This window comes from Helicoverpa armigera, chromosome 10 (assembly GCF_030705265.1).
Source record: "Helicoverpa armigera isolate CAAS_96S chromosome 10, ASM3070526v1, whole genome shotgun sequence".
Lineage (NCBI taxonomy): Eukaryota > Metazoa > Arthropoda > Insecta > Lepidoptera > Noctuidae > Helicoverpa > Helicoverpa armigera.
Window position 1 is genome coordinate 6942696 of NC_087129.1, and position 17596 is coordinate 6960291.

Sequence of the window (17596 nt, forward strand, 5' to 3'; positions counted from 1 at the left end):
CTTTAGGTACTTTCCACGTCTCATCCTTATGGGTACGGTATGATTACCTGCCGTTAACTCCTGCCCCTGGATTTGCATAACAAAAATACTTTAAAGGACTTCTACGTTTTCTTTGTGAGACAAGATTGACTGGTTTATAGTACCCGTAGTTTCATACTGAGAGACTATATTTTTGTTTATGTACTCTGATTTAACTTATTAGTAGTCATTTATATCTCTCACCTTCAGTCCACCTCATTAAGCTGGCTGGTGCGAAAAGAAATTAAATAAGATAACACATATTTTGGAAGTTCATTAATTTTAATGTTTATTATCTTGACCAGTAAGAAGTTATCAGCTGACACGTAATGTCTCCAAGATGTCCTCTCCAAAGTCTCGGAAAGTCATTTAAAATGCAATTTGAACAGCCTAATAGAAACGTTCTCACTAAGAATTGTTGCAAAGTGTAATGGGTTCAGGTGAAATTAACGCAGAAAAATAGGAAAAGTTAGAACGAGTTTCCCGCCAAGGTTTTTTTACCTTCGCCAAGTAGCGCTGTGATTGTAAACCGGTGAATTTATAATGCTATTTTCGAACTCCACTTCATCGAGAAGTTTTAAACCGGTTCATAATTTTACTTGAGAGTACGTAACGTTTAGTATTGGAAGGTAAATTCAATAAGCACGAGTTGGGCAATAAAAACGATTTATTTGCGTACATTGGGGGCGTTGATAATGAGTTGAATATACTGGCGCCGAGCGGAACAGAACACACAACACATTCGCGGGGACGCTTGGCTCCGTGAGCGCCGTGCCTAATGTGACGTATGGCTTCCTGTACTGCTGAATTTTCCAAATGACTGTTTCCGTGTCTGCGCGGTTGGAAAGGGTTGGAAATGATTTATCTCGTTGGAAAAATCACAAACATATTTTTATTAAATGCAATATTTTGGTATGCAAATCGAAACTGGTATCGTAAATAGTAAGCTTAAAGGTCTTTGCGTGGGAAACCAGTTACGATGGGATCTTTGTAATTAATTAACATTGTTGTGGCCTTTTTGTAAGTAAACTGGTACTTAAATAATAACACAGTCATGGTCATCAGATCATTAACTTTTCACAACATCAAACAGGGGTCCCAGAACATCACAACGGTTATCTCAAACACAAAATAAGGAAGACATGAACATAACCCCTAAAAATCTGTTTGCAATTGAATTATGGATAAAAATAAAACGTTGCTTTTCAGACATCTTTCGGACCCTATTTATTTGAAAAGGATGAGATGACTCAAGCAGATTCGCGATAGCTGTGCCCTCTGTGGATTACTTTGCAAGTCTTTTATACGAGAGGCCAGTATCATCACTACTTAAGGATATTAAAATCCCCTATTTGTGTAAGGAGCTTGTTTTCTCGCTGACTGTGGAACGTTTATCGAATAATCCTGATAAAGCTGAGTGAATTGAGCGTGTACAATACTGGCGAAGAATAAATAAAATGCGGATAGGTACGAAGGAGATGCTGCATTTCTATCAATTTTTATCCGCCATTCTCTTCCTGGAATGAAATATTTTTCTAACCAAAGGGCAGATTAGTTAATCAAGGTTTCCGTAGAACTTTACAACATAACACTGTGTTATAATCCCATACGGTCAAATGGCTTTGATTTCAGATAAGTAGTATGAACTTATTCATTCATATCCACTTTTATAATTGTCTTTTAGCTGTTGGGCTTGAAAAACTGGTTACATAGAATGGTTATACTGACATAAAGAAAGTGTTATTGAACATTTAATTGGTGCACTATAGGTACTATGATTATCTGTTATGAGTTTGTTATGTTTATTATTTTTGTTAGTTATGTTAATCAAAACAAATAATAACTCGTAAACTTGGCCATTAAGATTATATTTTTTTGCGTCTTGACTTTAACTACGAGTGAAGAAAAATATACAAATACAGGACGGATAAGTAGTAGGCTCATTTGATTACATATATTGCGAGCAAAACGTAATATTACGCATATCGATTAAATAGTTCGATATAGTTTTATATCGATTTGCTAGAACATATCTGCTATATTGGCACTATCGTAATAACCCCAGTGACCCAACCTTAGAGTTAAGTAAATTTGACCCAAATTATAGTGATAAATACGAAAATTCAGTCGATGCAAATCGCCGGGACTGACTACTTTGCTACATTGAGTTCAAGTGACGTTTTGTGAGAACCAAGTTATCGACTACTTAGCTGTGTTGTGTGTATTTTCTGTAAGTATTTTTTCTTTTTCTTTTTCTGAATATGGTATTTATTTATTTTGTAAGAAGGTCATTGATATTTTGTTTTTGCTGGTTTGTTAAGGGTAACTACCCATAGTTACACTTCTACTTCTTATTAAGTGTCGATGACATGTCTTACACGATAGTGAACCTACACTTTGTACATGGGTTCGATTCCCAGGAGTTCATTTTAAATGAAAAAATATTTATTGATTGTGTAAAGGTAATATTTTCTACATTTAAGTGTCTAAATTATCTCTGGGCCCAGGGGTCTAAAGGTCCTAATGGTATGACATTCTTTAGATATTTTAATGACAGGTGGGTCGAAATGTAGCTCGTTTATTTCTCTCGTTTTATTATTTGTTCATAAACTGAGTACATAAAACGGCACAAGCTTTACATTTTTAGAAATAACTCGGCGAATTAACAAAAGGTCATAACTCGTACGTGTAGTACAATGTTAATAATGTTAACATTAGGTTTTTGTGATGAAAAGAGATTATTTACCATCCAAATATATTGGGCTTTCTGAAAGTTTATACATGAATACAGTTGTTTATTCAATTTTACTAAGTGGAAAAAAGTTATCTACGTGTTACAAAAAAATAATCTGAAATCTCATTCGTTTAAGGAGGTTTTATTAACAAAACCATTTTATTTTTAAGGTACCACCAAAATGAACAAAGCTCTATTATTACTGTTGGCAACATTAGCCCTTCTGGCGATGACTGAAGCGAGATCCTGGTAAGTTTTCTTCTTATTTTTAAATCTCAGCGTATCACGGTCTTAGACTTTCGTTCCATTCCCAATATCCTAAGGCTAGGTGTAGGTAATTCCCACTTCGTACAAACTGTAATTGGGTTTTTACGTGTTTCTCAGCTTGAGATTGCAATTGGAATTGTACCCAATAGTTGGTGATTATTACCGCCTTTAAAACTTTGAGAGATCTGCAATGTGTGGCTACACGTGATTGTTCATTTTATGTCAACTGTTATAGACGAAATAAAGGAAAGCAAGCTTGCCATTGTCATGTGTATTAAAAATGATATTAAATATTTGTTAAATAAAATGATTCTAACTTAAGATTTGGCACCGAGTACAGTACAGAGTTTTTTCTTAACTTCAAAATTATTCTTTATAATATACTTAATACTAGCTTTCTCCAGCGGTTTCACCTGTGTCCCAAGGGAACTACTACCGCTTATAGGCTCAAACGCTTATAGGCTACATAACACTTTTTTTTTTCAAATCGAACAAGTATTTCTTTTCTCAGATAAGCATATTCAAGCAAACTCTTCACTTTAATAATTGAAGTAAAGATATTGTTTGAGTCATTTCCACGTTTTAAATTGCACAGCAAATAATTTGCAAAAAGATGCTCAAGTGTCCTTTAGCTCAAATGTTGACGTAATGTTATTTTATTTAACTGACGTCAAGTATTTTAACAATTCATTATTATTTCATCAAACCTCAAAATAAAGGAACAAATACGTAGTTCTTAGGAATTTTATGTTATTCTAGGTGAATTAAATTTACTTATTTTTCGTTTCAGTGGCGTACAACGATCAAGATGCGAAGATGTAAGTACTTAACACATGCGCATGAGTTCAATTTATATTTCCTTGAATCAATTGCATGTTGACAATGTTTTTGAGTCGTCTGTGTCATTGAAGTGTTTCAATAAATAAAGTACCATTCTTATTAGAATTGAAAATTAATGTATCGGATTGTTGACTTTGTTCGTCACGAAGTTATATTAAAAATTATAAAAATGACTGTTTTTCTAATATCGCGATCGTTTGTTTATTAGTAGGTAATATTGCGATTATTTTTGAAATAAGTAAATATAAGTAGGTAACGAAAAAATGGACAGTGTAGTTATCATGGTATACTGGAAGCCGACCCCAACATAGTTGGGAAAAGGCTCGGGAGATGATGAGTTATCATGGTATAAAAAGTTATAGAAAAATTACGCGTTGGGTATCTTCTACCTATAAAACAATAATATTAAAGTAGCTGGAATTTAGAACAGATCACGGGTGAAGGGTACTGCGACGCCTACAATCTGTATTTGTACCGATTGTTATTGTAACCCACAAAACATCTGGTTCAATATCATGTTTGCATAAATATTTCGGTGTAAATATATTTTAATTGTCTGTTATCAAGCTTATTACTATTTTGCGACTTAAATTTGATTATTGTTGTTTGTAGTTAGCAACAGAAGCGAAGTAGAGAAGACTGATAACCTTGAAACTTTGGAATTACCTGTTGCCATATTTATTTTTAACTTATCTAAGCCTCGGGCACACAGTTGACTCATGCCATAGAATACAGTTGTCTGTCTATAACATAACTTTCATGTGGTCTAACTTAGTACTCATTATTTGTTGCTTTACCTAATACTAGGCGTATTCCCGCGGTTTCACCCGAATCTTGTGGGAATTACTGCCCCTAGGTAGTCTGATAAAATATTGACTTATTTACTTTAAATACATGTTAAATTTATTATTTTTACAGAGGAAAAAATGCGATGACGATTCCAGTTCGTCATCATCATCATCTTCATCGTCTTCGTCATCGTCATCGTCGTCATCATCTGAAGAGGACGGCGATTGTGACAACGTAAGTATGTCAAAATTAACGTAAGTGCGAGTTTCCCATTGGTTTTGTATCATGTTACCTATTTAGATAATAAGGTTAATTACAAATATTTAACGAAATGTTAACACAAAGAAAGAAAAAACCCACAACCGCAGCCAATTAAAAAAAAAAATCTGGTCCTACGTTACGTTATTTCCTTTTAAGAAGTTTGTCATAGGTGCAAAAAAAAGATATAGCGCTTATCATATCTGAACATTCTTTTGAAAAAGCTATCTATGCTCTTTCGTTTTCGTAAGAACTGTAATTAAGTATAGGAATAATTATACAGCATAGGTATATTATGTTTAAATGGTTTTCTTACTTACCTACCGACTTTTCTTCATTACACGGAAAAAATCGCAGAAAAATACCTCACTTATTCACTCCACTCAATAAATGTAATAGTCTGGGCTTCTCCACGTTGAACACTTGAAGACATATTGTATGACTGTGCAATGTGCAGGGAAGTCCCAATAAATAAAACATTTACATTGACGTTGTTTATGATTGGAGATCGCGTCGAACAAATACTGATTACCTACTATATACATATATTACATTGAAACTGCCTATTTGGGACTATTTGGGGATCTGATTACTTTATACCTATTGCAAAAAAAATGTTCAATGATTGTGTGATGCTCGAACATACAAGTACTAAAGAAAATAATTGAAAACCTTCCTTAAAACCTAAATAAACAAAATGAGTATTTGGATATTAATATCCTTCCAGTATACACACTCTTTTTATTTATTTTAATCCCATGTTATATCTAGCTAAGTATGAAGAATGCAATGAACCTATGAAATATTTTACAGGGGAAATGTAACCGCTATAAGTTTCTTGAAGCGAGTTTCAATTGCGACTCTAATGACCAGTAATGATGAAACTGTTTCCCCAACTTTTACCGGCGGTTTATTTTATTTGCACCTCAACAGGGGTTAGGGAACTCCCCTTGATTTAGTCACTCTTAGATATCTTTCTGTTATTGACGGCACCTGAATCAATTTTAAATGATGTTTTTTTTTATATACGCATGTATTGTGGAACTGTAGGTATTTACATATGTTATTCAAAAGCTTACAAAATCGATAAAAGCTGAATTAATCAGCACAGCATATTGTGTATTAAACTACTTGTTTTTAAGAACAACTCGTTATGAACGATATGTTAAAAATGTTAATAACCACGAAAACCAATAAAATGGATCTGACTATCGGAAGAATTGTTAATTTACAAATTCCGTGGAACATTATAGCGATGTTGATAATTTAAATAATGTATTGCGTTAAGGCCCACTTACCGAAGTTGAGTTCGTAAATTCGCTGAACAAATTCAATCAAGTTAAATACTGAAACCGACAGTGGAAATAATCATTTCGTATTATTGCTTTATTACTATAAGAAAGATCAGTTTAAATCGACTTGAAAAATTAATTGTAACTGTACAGTCTTTTCCTTTTGGTTCCACCTGCGTCCCGAAGGAATAACTTACCTTCATCAGGGTATTATGTAGGTGGGCCTAGCCTGCGCGTACACTGTAAACTATTTAGTCAGCCCTTGGTAAGAAGACTTGGTAAGAAGAGTTTTTTTTTAGGAAATTGTGAATTCAATCAATCTTTTTAGTCGATCTGATACCGAACAAGTACCTAATCGTTGTTACGTGTGTACTTCCATTCTTCTTCATACTGATTTATGAGTTAAAAACAACTATCGACTAAATCTTTGTAGTGTGCGAGCGCTCTTACTGTCACTATACAGTATTTTCCCCTTGGTTTTCACCGAGTTCCGCCCACCTTTCATTTTAGATTAGCCCTCACTACAAACAAATAATGCTTATAACATTGTTAATTTATTTCAGGACAAGAAGCATCACAAAGACTCGTCTTCCTCGTCGTCATCATCTTCATCCTCGTCATCTTCATCATCGTCATCGTCATCATCTGAGGAGGACGACAATGAGTGTAACTATGAGGTTTGTACTTACCTGCTGAACTCTTGGTCTGTTTTTCTTGGTTGTTTGTGAAAAACTATTCTCCAAGAAAATCTTCTATGTATCTTTCTGGCAGTTAATGTTAATTGTTGGTCAAAATATTATCTCTGCCTATAACATTTAGAAAATTCATGCATTTATGCAGTTAGTCAATTTTTTTTTGTTTTAATACCAGCATCATCATCATCATCTGCCTAGCCTTTTCCCAACTATGTTGGGGTCGGCTTCCAGTCTAACCGGATGCAGCTGTGTACCAGGGTGTTACAAGGAGCGACTGCCTATCTGACCTCCTCAACCCAGTTACCTGGGCAACCCGATACCCCTTGGTAAGACTGGTTGTCAGACTTTCTGGCTTCTGACTACCCGTAACGACTACCAAAGATGTTTAAATGGCAGCCGGGACCTACAGTTTATCGTGCCATCCGAAACACGGAAGAACTCAGTATGACAAGATGGTCACCCATCCACGGACCGACCGCGCCAAGCGTTGCTTAACCTTATGATCGATTGATCCGCGCGGCTTTGACTTAGCCACGAGCTCTTCTTTTTGTTTTAATACCAGCAGTGACATAATAAACACACCTTGGTGTACACAAATTAAAACTAGGACTAATATTGTCTTATTTATTCCAGCCAAAGAAATCGAGGCACTTCAAGTCCCGAGGATGTGGTGGGACCAAGAACTAAATGCATGATGCTGATAAACAAGAAAAGAATTCTTGTTCGTACTGCTAAGTTTATGCTACCACACAATATACCTACCTATCATATACCACACACTCAGAGAACACAGCTAGTGACATACTCTTTTCTCTTGTCCGTACAGATATGGATTTTAAATATGATTTTAAAATAGTTTCCTATAGGTATATCATCAACTTCATCTTTTTTATGACCTATTGGGTTCAAATGTTGTTCAGTGTAATAGGCACGCTGTAGCCCTAAGCAAAACGGAAAATGTGAATATCATACAGACTTTTTTGGTATAATTTCTGTCGTAGTCTAAACTTAGCTTAAGTTTAAGTTAGTAGCATGACTCAGTGAAAATGAAATTGAAAGCTTAATTATTAATCTGTGATTTTTATGTACGAAATACTTATTGTTTATATTGTTTGGGAATGTTTAATAAATGTTATGTTACAAAGTGTTTTTTTTTTGCTTATTAGGGTAATAAGGAGATCGTTAAAACTTTATCCTCGATTTAGTATAGGTAGGAAGCGTCCTCAAAAATCAAAATCAAGTACTACGAAGACAATCAAAATTACCATCCTTTCACATTTCGCTCTGTTACGATGTTCAATGAAACACAATAAAATAACATTTCTATGAGCGTCGTTAATGTGTCATTTGGATGATTAATTAATTTATTGTTTATTACCTATTAAGTGTAAGTGAACCATTTTAAACAGATAGGTACTGCATTCTTGTGGTTACTCGTAATGTACTCATTTACATACATTTTTGAACGTATTTATTTTATGAACTCATCATTGTCATTCCAACGTCCCATGTCCAAATTATTGACATCGTATTGAATTGTTACTTTATTTAATTATTTTGCTGTACTTGTACTATTTCGTTTAAATGTAAATAAGTGGTGTTTAATTAAAATATCATAGCCACCGGTAGGTATTTTAATCATGAAATGCCTCCCACGTGAGGCCGGTGCGTGGCATTTTTCACTCTCTAGCGTCAGTTATGCCGTCAAAGGACATGACATGTCCTTTTTTATGCTGTGTCTGATATTGAAGCCAGTGTATAAACGGCCTTTGTTTTAGTAAAGCCGGGCCATGTATTGTAGCAAAAGGTTATTCCCCATTTTTTCGATTAAAACCAAAAGGTAGTCCGTACGTAATCTAGGTTATAAAACTACATATGCTTACAGTATGGTCACTATCAGTCATTTCACAGTAATCCCGAATTATAAACGAAAAGAGAGGGCCAACCTGCACACAGTCAGTCCTTTATAACGATTCAGATTCAATAGGCCGAGAAACAATAGGATAAAGAATAGCGAGGTTAAATAGTTAATAAGCGTACAGTCTTTACAAAAATCATTATTTCGCTACCAGTCAGCAAAGAAAAGAGTTCATTAAAGCATTAATGAACACTCTGCAGTCTTTGTTGGTAACAACAAAGTAGCTTCATTCGAACCAAAGGCTTCAAATTTAATTCAAATGGTCAGTTCCCCAGCAAAAAATAGGTCTATCTTGTTCCGAAACGAAACGAATGAAATCGCTGAAGCGGATTTGTATTGCGGGAGCGGCTAACGAGGATTTCAGCATGATGAACTATGAGAGCCCTTTATCCAACCAGCGTAATCATCAATTAGGTAGTTATTACTTACTCAAATAATGTGCTTCTGTTTGTTTTATTTTGTTAGAAGTTTTCAAGCATGCCGCTGCTGTTGTGATTATATTCCTGGATGTAAGTACCTAGATTTGCTTTAATATCTGCAAAATTACAAGTAGGCAGGAAAAATGGTTCAGGTATTTTAGTCTCTTGCTTAAAAACAACGTTGTTTTTCAGCAGATAAGCTTCGAAGAATCGAAGCGATAAGTAATATTGTTTTATTTCAGTAAATCATTATCTTTAGGAATGACCATTTTTTGACGTGAGGGTATTTTTGGCAATGTTTTGTAAGTATATTATTTTGTCAATGAGGGTTTTTGAAATTTTTTCTGCCACCGGGTGGCGCCACGTATGCGTCTGGTCCAAACAGCTGTCAAATAGTATGGAATTGTAGGTGCCGAACTTATTGTTTATTGAAATTCTGTTATATTGGAAGTGTTATTGATTTTATTATGGACTACGGTCAGAATAAGGTTTCCGAACTAAAAATTGAGCTAAGAGAGAGGGTGCAAAAGTCACTGGTAGTTGAAAAATTTGTTAACACAATATGATTTAGTTTTTTTTATTTACTCAACCTCAATAGTAAAACAATAATGCAGTGCTTTAATTATAAAATAAAAAAACCATTAAAATCGTTCACTATTCATAGTAAAGATAAGCACTTTGACAGTTACCTGGACCTGACGACTCAGTGCGCCACCTGGTGGACGCCATTTTAGAAAACCCTCATTGGTTTCGTGGCTTGCATTTGACTTATCAATATTCCGTAATAAATGCTGTAGGCATGCATTTTTGTTAGTCAATTGGCAATAGACGCAATGATAGAAGTCAATTGGTGTAATAGGGTCAAATGCTCCATTTATAGCGGTGAATATGTTGCGGTGCGAACAATATTGATTATGAACTCAGCATCTCTTCATATTCTTTCTCAGAAACTACAAGCAAACAGACGTTACAATATCTAGTGATGGATAAATTAGTATTTATTGTGGTGATTTTGTGCTCCTTCGCGTTTTCAAGTCACGGTTTAGTTCTGCAAAAAGCAGTAGAGGATTTGACAAACTTTTATGAAGTCGATACAATTAAGGAGTCCGACGAACGGCCTATCATAGATTATTTGAAGAATAGTGAAGGCCAATCAGAACTAGCATACATTGTACTAGTTCCAAAGGATAGTCAAGATTATAAAGTTTTGTTAGACAAGAGTGAAAATTACAATAAATACGTCATAATTAAAACAAAACCGAAACTACTTGACCTTGACTCGTATTCTTTAGTACAGCGTGTTGATAAATCTAAACAAATGGTGATGTGGCTCAACTTGTACTGTGAAATGCATCCAGATTGCAACAAGAACAAGTTAAATGAAGAACTGATGAAGGTACGCCCCTATTTAGAGTTTTAATAAGTCAATGTCACAACACCTAAGAGCCCAAAGAGTCCATGGTGCCTTGAAATGTGACCAATATTTTAAATGCGCCTCAACTAGATGGACCCAGCTTCAATCTAGAATAAATTGACCTACATATTGTTGGCTTGAAGATTTGAATTAGTTCATGCTCGCTGCTGTCGGATCATGCGCGTGGTACTTACTTTTAGTTTGTTGTGAAGTTCATAGACAATTAGTGTAGTGAGATAAAAGTATCACTCTTTCATATTGGTGATTTAATAATTAGGTAATGTGTTCGGAAATACGTTAAATAAAATAAACAATTAGTTCAATAGAGATAAATTAACATGATGTTGGTGAATGTTATCGTATTTGTGTAGCCGCCCGGTAATTGTCGGCTGATAAACGAACAGCGGGCAGCGATATGTTTTAGTATTGTAAAATGACTTCTCTGTCAACACGTTTAATTGTGTTTAGTTTAGTAATTAACTTCCTAGTATGTGACGCCAGCTCATCGTTTTCTGGGAAGTTTATCTTAGAAATATTCGGAAATCCGATAAAAGACTTAGAAAATACATTTCTGAAACCTAAGGAAGAACCAAGAACTAGTAGTGTGCGAGAAGAAATATCTCATGAAGGTGGTGATAATCCTCAAACCAAAATGATAGATGTACCACTGAACACGGAGAGGTGTCGAGCGGGATTAGTCATGGACATAAACGGAGTGTGTAGACAACCATGGTAAACACTCGCACAAACTATATAATATATATAAGTATAGCTGCGACGTAGTATTCTCAATGCACTACAATAAAATGGACGCGAAGTGTGTGTTGTTTGTAATGGTGATGGTCGTGGCCATGTGCGCCGGGGCACAACCACAAGTAGTTTTTAATTTCCATGAAAAACTTCGATTGGCGACCACGACTCCAGCAGGAGATGTGACGCAACAGTCACAAATAATACGAGTGCCAGAACTGGAATGTCCTTTGGGCCAGAGACGTGATAAATTAGGAAATTGTAGGCAAAGACTTTAGAGGTAAGATTTTTTTTCTTTTGATATCGTTATCAGTTAGTATGTTACTAAGTTAACTGTAATTAGTCATCATTAGGCAGTTGTTTTTTCATGGTACACACTTAGGTAGTTATGAGAGAACGTGACCTGTGGCTTCAATTACTTTATCAATAACAAAATAAATGACCTATTTCATTTATACCTATTTTTTTACTTATTTTTATATTTTAGAAAATTGTATGAAGAGGAATAGGAGTTATTTTTGTTTTACAGCTCTTGAGTAGAATTATTACGTTTAGCATATTATTTTTAATTTGAATAATTTAAAGAAAAATCCCCCTTTTTTCAGGTGGTGCTCCCTTACGATGGAAGTAATTAAAATTCAAGAAATAATAGTCCTATACTTAAATATCAAATATTTATGGAAGTTATTTTGAAGAGATATTCACATATAGGAATTATATCAGTTCTCGGAATATAATGAAGATAATTTTTAAAAGGTCAATAAGTTATCTTATATACTGAAGTCGCACTCGGGACTTCAGTCAAGAGAAAATATTAACAAGAAGTGACACGAACAAGATCATTTCACAAAATGAAATTAACAATTTCTATTTTATTTTGTGTTATTTTAACACTGCCATTTACGAACGCGGATGGGCCATTGTCGAATTTATTCGGTCGCATCCATAATTCTGTTCACCAATCAGTACAGAAAGTGAGAGAAGATGTTCATAACGCATTGCACCCGAATGACAACGTACAACAAGGGAATACAGATGAGTCCATACACTTTGTTGAGGAAGAACCGAAGGAAGATTTGGCAGCAACAGTAGCTAGGCAGCAGGCAGAAGTGACTACAGCTCCTACCACCAGTACAACCACGCCACAAAGTGGTGCCGTGAATACAACCACAGAAGGTAAGGATGGCCGGGAAAACTTTGCGGGAGGGTGTATCCCTGGCTACATGCGTACCGCAGACGGAAGATGCAAACCCACCTATTAATGAAAATATTGAAAAGTTTACATTTAAGTGATAATATTCTCGAATACAAATCTGACAGCATGATCCCAATTAATGTGAAAATTATATTGTAATCAATTTGTGTGGAGTTATGGTTTGATTGCGAACTATACTTATTACAAGTTCTGTTAAAGTTATAGTTTCGAGTAAGTGTGTTTAGATTTTTCCAGTGTTAAGATTTAGAAGCTTTTTATTGTTTGATTGAGTATCAGTTTGTTCTTTTGTTTAACTTTGTATGTTACTTGTAAAATGAAAAACCTTTGCATTTCTTAACTTACTTTATATTTGAGCAAAAAGTGACATTGTTGTAAAACTATTACATTAAAAATTAACTTTGAAGTGTTGGCTGTTATTTTTCTCCGCTTTCGCTTCACAGTATCATTTAGGACCTGATTTTAAAAGTTTACCTACAACATTTCAATATTTTTATACTAGAACACAGCACTAATTTAGTCTTCTTCAGTTTAGTATGGCAAACATTAACCAATCTTTCTTTTCCTATACTTAAGGTACATAATTTAAATGATTACATAACTACGACTAAGTAGAAGCAGTGATTATAAGCTTGTCGATGTGTATTGAAGATGATTATGAGTCACACTTAAAGTACATAAATAACAGTAGCTGCCTATTACCCTAATCAGTGCTTATTTCTCATTTCTAGGGCAGTCAACTGTAAAAGTGTGAATTTGTGAATATAAGGTGGCTTAACAGTCAATGGCACACTTTGAGCAATATTTAATAGAGTGCTAATATTTTTTTTTCTTTTTGTTATAAGTCTTTTAATCTACAAATCCTGGCCAGTACCAATAATATGTGCTGATGACGATAATGATGTAAGGAGTTCTTGATATAATCACTCTTCTGGAGTAACAGCCACAGCTTGAAACACTGGGTAACCGCCCTGAACCGGTCGCTGAGTGACTTTCTCAGTCACCGGTGTATTCTGATAACGGTCACCGAAAAATTCTTGTAAAACTTCAACAATCTCTTGCTTATTTTTATCTGTTTGTGTTTTGTCTGCTTCTACCTTATTATCATTATTTGGTATGGCATTGTTGTTTGTGTTAGGTGCATTCGTTGGACGATTGCCTCCATTGCCATCGTTATAAGAATTTTGGTCATATGTGTCACCACCTTGCTGTGGTCCTTTATTCGGCGGGCCTCTGTTATTGGGAGGACCTCTGTTGTTAGGAGGGCCTCTATTATTAGGCGGGCCCCTATTGTCCGGTGGTCCCCTGTTGTCAGGTGGGCCTCTGTTAGCTGGGGGCCCACGATTTGCAGGCGGTCCTCTATTAGGAGGTGGTCCTGGTGATCTCTTGCCTATAAAAAAAAAACAAATAATAGATGATGATAATGAAATAGCGCAAAAACACGAAATTAATAGTACGTTTATTTCTGTATAGACGTATTATTAATAGAAAACGGATGTCTTAACTACATGTATAGGTATATAGTTACTTAAACACTTGTAAAATTCCTTAATGATAGATCAAAACCGCAAAAAGCAATGTTCGTATTGAATCATAACACGTTTTTTCTATTTGATGAGTTACGGATAAAAAACATACTCGAGAACAAGTCACAGCCGAGTAAAGTTCATTTGATACATAATATTATTTAGAATGGATAACTATGGTTCTGAATTGAAACATGTAGTCTTATTTTCATGAAAATTCATTTTGGATACCTTATCATTAGTACTAAAACAACTCAAGTACTCATTATAGTTTATTATTAAAACAAAACTAGGTAACATTTATTTCTATTACATATTTTACTATTAAAATCATAATACTAGGTTTAGCGAGGTTTCAATACTTTTTAAAATTAATCTTCAGGTGTTACAGGAGTAGCCTGAAATAGGAATGGCGATAGTGGACGTTTAGTTGTTATATCTCTTTTAGGATTTTGAGAATTAATTGCTGCAGTTGTTTGTTGAGTGCGGTCATCATCGTTAAATCTTATATCAATGTCATATTGATTATCTTGTGTGACTGCTTCAGTGGTAGAGGATGTGTAAGCTGGATTATTATCATACTGAGTATATTTATTGTTTTCGTTGTCTTTCCATTGATCTCTATCAGGTGGTGGTCTGCGGTCTGGCGGTCCACGATTGTACTGGTCAGGTGGTCCGCGAGGTCGATCAGGCGGCCTCCTGTCGAAGCGGTCGGGTGGACCACGATCATAGCGGTCGGGTGGACCACGATCATATCGGTCAGGAGGTCCACGATCATAACGATCGGGTGGTCCGCGATCATATCGATCGGGTGGTCCACCGCGATATGGAGGGGGACCACGCGGGGGAGGCCCACCAGGAGGCCTACCATATTGTTGTGGAGGCCAGTCTCTGCGTGGTGGCGGTGGCCTATCGTATGGAGACTGCCTTATTTGTCTGTCATCATAGAACTTTCTCGATCGATCGTCATCACGCGGAGGGGGAGGGGGAGGTCGCTTTTGATAGTAGCTGTCATATCTGTCGTAATAGTTTGATCTATAGTCGTCTGGTGGCGGTGGTGGCGGGGGATGATGGTGGTGTGGCGGAGGTGGGGGATAGTGATGTGGTGGCGGAGGGGGAGGGGGGTGGTGTGGTGGCGGTGGAGGTGGGTGATGATGCGGAGGTGCTGGTGGTGGTAGATCGTCGTCTTCTGGAGGTGGAGGCGGCGGTGGGCGTTTCTCATCTGAGTATCCAAATTGTTCGCTATCGTAACTATAATTGTCGGACGATGCCAGGGTAGTTTTTTCATCAGAAACACTGTTTGCAGGAATGTCGCTTGTATCTTTCAGTTTGTAAACCACGTAATCCCGATTTTGCGTCACAAATTCTGTATTAGTTTCTGGTGGTTGCTGGAAAATTTGCCTAATGTTCATGTCGGTTTGGTCATTGACTGGTGCTAAACGAGATGACTCTTTGTTTTGTAGGGTTTGTAGTTTGGTTGTGTCTAGAGCTGAAGCATCGATGTATACAATGTCCACTGTGTCCAAGTTCTGACGCCTCGTTCTTGACGCACCATTAGTTTTAAACTGGTCAGTGACATCTTGCCGCGTGGACCGCTTTTCTGATAAAGAAAGATAAGCGTGTCAAAGAGTATCACTTTTGTTAGTGTTAACGTTTTAAGTACACATTAAACTGACGTAGCAATTAGTAAGAACAAAGACTTAAACCAGCCTGAGCACTATTCTTCTAATTTGTATTTGATTAATGTCGGTACACTTGTATTCAGTAATCACTTCTAATTATGTCATTATTTAATAATTTGGTGATCAAAGTAATGACCAAGATCTTTCGGTATTGATGGGTAAAAAACGTACATAATAACACTTCAAAGTTGTGGCTGTTATTGCTGTTAAATCATAAGGTAGTTGAAAACAAAACATGTCAGTGAACTCAGAATGATGAGTCAGTTCTGTTAATACCAAAAAATATTGTATTTTATCGCGACAAATAGTTACTACTGAGCAGGTAACATAAAAAAAAGGAAGATCCAGTACCTACAGAGCATTTGTATAACCTTCCTAAAAATATAAGTTAAAAGATTATCCTCATGAGGGATTTAACAAACTAAAGGCTGTGAGGAAAATAATTGAAACAAAAACTATGTATGTTTATGAGTTGACTGTTCTATTCTGAAATTAGCAATTTCATTTTTTGTGGGTTTAATAATAATAGGTAATTAGGTTTATACTCATTATAGTGGAATCACGTGAAAAACAAGATTGGTTTCCATTTACGTAAAAGACAAAAATATATAACATGAAGTTTTAACTTGTTGTGCTGCTGACTATGTTCATATTTTCATCTATTTTTTGATGAGTAAAACGTTTACGTTTAAATATCTACACTATTCAAACATTGCTTAAAAATATAGCACATCACCTACGTGCAAACAAAATACGACCATAAAGTAATCAAATAAGGAAATCCCAACTAACCTCTATTTTCGTATCCGGGTGCACAGTAAACAATAGTTATTAGCGAACAGACACACAGAGCTATGACAAAACACCTCGCCATTTTTATTCTATTTACTTAAAACTATACTTAATTTATAAATGATTTTTCTTGTACACCAGTATAACGTCTACTTGCGATCGACAATGTTGTAGAATATGAGCATGTTGTTAAACCTTGAAACAGGTTTGGTCAGCAGCTATTAAGCCGGTTCTACACCTGGCTGAATGGCACGCTATGTGACGTCACATGTCATCATGCTGCGTGGTTGAGAAGTTGAGGCGTCGTCGTGCGATATTTTTGCAGTAAGTACGAGTTGAACACATAAATGAATGAATTAGTTAAGAGTGAGTAAAGTATTTTGAGTTAGATTCATAGCTTGGAAAACACAGTATATCCCATGCATATTACTCATACTGTGCGATCTAAAATTCGAAAGGCTGGCTGGCTTGTTTTGGCTAGTCTAACAATTTACTATGAGAATCAAACGCAGATGAAGTCTCAGGCAGAGTCAAGTTATTAATATACATATTCAGACAAATTACGGTAATCTACGTCATGTTGTAATCGCGATAACCTTCTAACCACGTAGGTGTTAGTTTGTAGCTATTTAGTCGCACGCTGGCATATCTATGTATCATAGCAGTGTGTTACTATCTTTATTATCAATACGGACTCTAGATTGTTTTCGTCATGAGATGAGACCGCAAAAAGTTTTCCAAGAGTATTACGATTTCATAAAAAGTCATCGCTTCTAGGGCTGTCTATGTTACACTTTTTATATCTAAGTACCTACTTTAAATTACTGGGTAACTTTTTATATTTTTGTTGACGAATAGACAAGCTGATGCCGATATCCTGAGTGAGCGTATGTCTAGAGGTGAAACATACTTTTTTTCTGACTCTTAGGTCAAGTTGAGTTTTTATCACGATTGTTTTTGCTTCTCGAAGTATCTCTGATTCCACTACC

The 17596-nt window shown here is 35.6% G+C and overlaps 3 protein-coding genes across 4 annotated transcripts; 2 read left to right on the forward strand and 1 right to left on the reverse strand.

The window, feature by feature from the left end:
- The first annotated feature begins 1949 nt into the window (after positions 1–1949).
- On the forward strand, positions 1950–8038 carry LOC110372360 (osteocalcin 2). The gene is made up of 6 exons (XM_064036642.1): positions 1950–2248; positions 2923–3001; positions 3810–3837; positions 4778–4882; positions 6762–6875; positions 7527–8038. The coding sequence occupies exons 2-6, from the start codon at positions 2934–2936 to the stop codon at positions 7578–7580; spliced, it is 369 nt and encodes a 122-aa protein (XP_063892712.1). The 5' UTR covers positions 1950–2248; positions 2923–2933; the 3' UTR covers positions 7581–8038.
- Positions 8039–11999: 3961 nt separating this feature from the next.
- On the forward strand, positions 12000–13013 carry LOC110372280 (growth-blocking peptide, long form). Its single transcript, XM_021328884.3, has one exon. It carries the CDS (start codon positions 12246–12248, stop codon positions 12654–12656), a length of 411 nt encoding a protein of 136 aa, XP_021184559.2. The 5' UTR covers positions 12000–12245; the 3' UTR covers positions 12657–13013.
- Positions 12089–16881, reverse strand: LOC110372279 (basic salivary proline-rich protein 4-like). 2 transcript variants are annotated; one of them, XM_064036503.1, is made up of 2 exons: positions 16608–16794; positions 12089–13997 (listed from the first exon to the last, which is right to left on the reverse strand). In XM_064036503.1, the coding sequence occupies exons 1-2, from the start codon at positions 16687–16689 to the stop codon at positions 13531–13533; spliced, it is 549 nt and encodes a 182-aa protein (XP_063892573.1). In that variant the 5' UTR covers positions 16690–16794; the 3' UTR covers positions 12089–13530. The 2 variants fall into 2 exon arrangements, with proteins under 2 accessions (XP_063892573.1, XP_021184558.3); XM_021328883.3 differs by lacking the exon at positions 12089–13997 and adding an exon at positions 14391–15733 and having other exon boundaries at positions 16608–16881.
- Positions 16882–17596: the final 715 nt, after the last annotated feature.

Excerpts from the sequence above, each read along its gene's own strand:
- LOC110372360 (XM_064036642.1), top strand. The coding sequence starts at position 2,934 with ATGAACAAAGCTCTATTATTACTGTTGGCAACATTAGCCCTTCTGGCG. Across the intron at positions 3,002-3,809 it reads ATGACTGAAGCGAGATCCTG|TGGCGTACAACGATCAAGAT; the intron begins GTAAGTTTTCTT and ends TTTTCGTTTCAG. Across the intron at positions 4,883-6,761 it reads AGGACGGCGATTGTGACAAC|GACAAGAAGCATCACAAAGA; the intron begins GTAAGTATGTCA and ends AATTTATTTCAG.
- LOC110372280 (XM_021328884.3), top strand. The coding sequence starts at position 12,246 with ATGAAATTAACAATTTCTATTTTATTTTGTGTTATTTTAACACTGCCA.
- LOC110372279 (XM_021328883.3), bottom strand. The coding sequence starts at position 16,689 with ATGGCGAGGTGTTTTGTCATAGCTCTGTGTGTCTGTTCGCTAATAACT. Across the intron at positions 15,734-16,607 it reads ACCCGGATACGAAAATAGAG|AAAAGCGGTCCACGCGGCAA; the intron begins GTTAGTTGGGAT and ends TTTCTTTATCAG.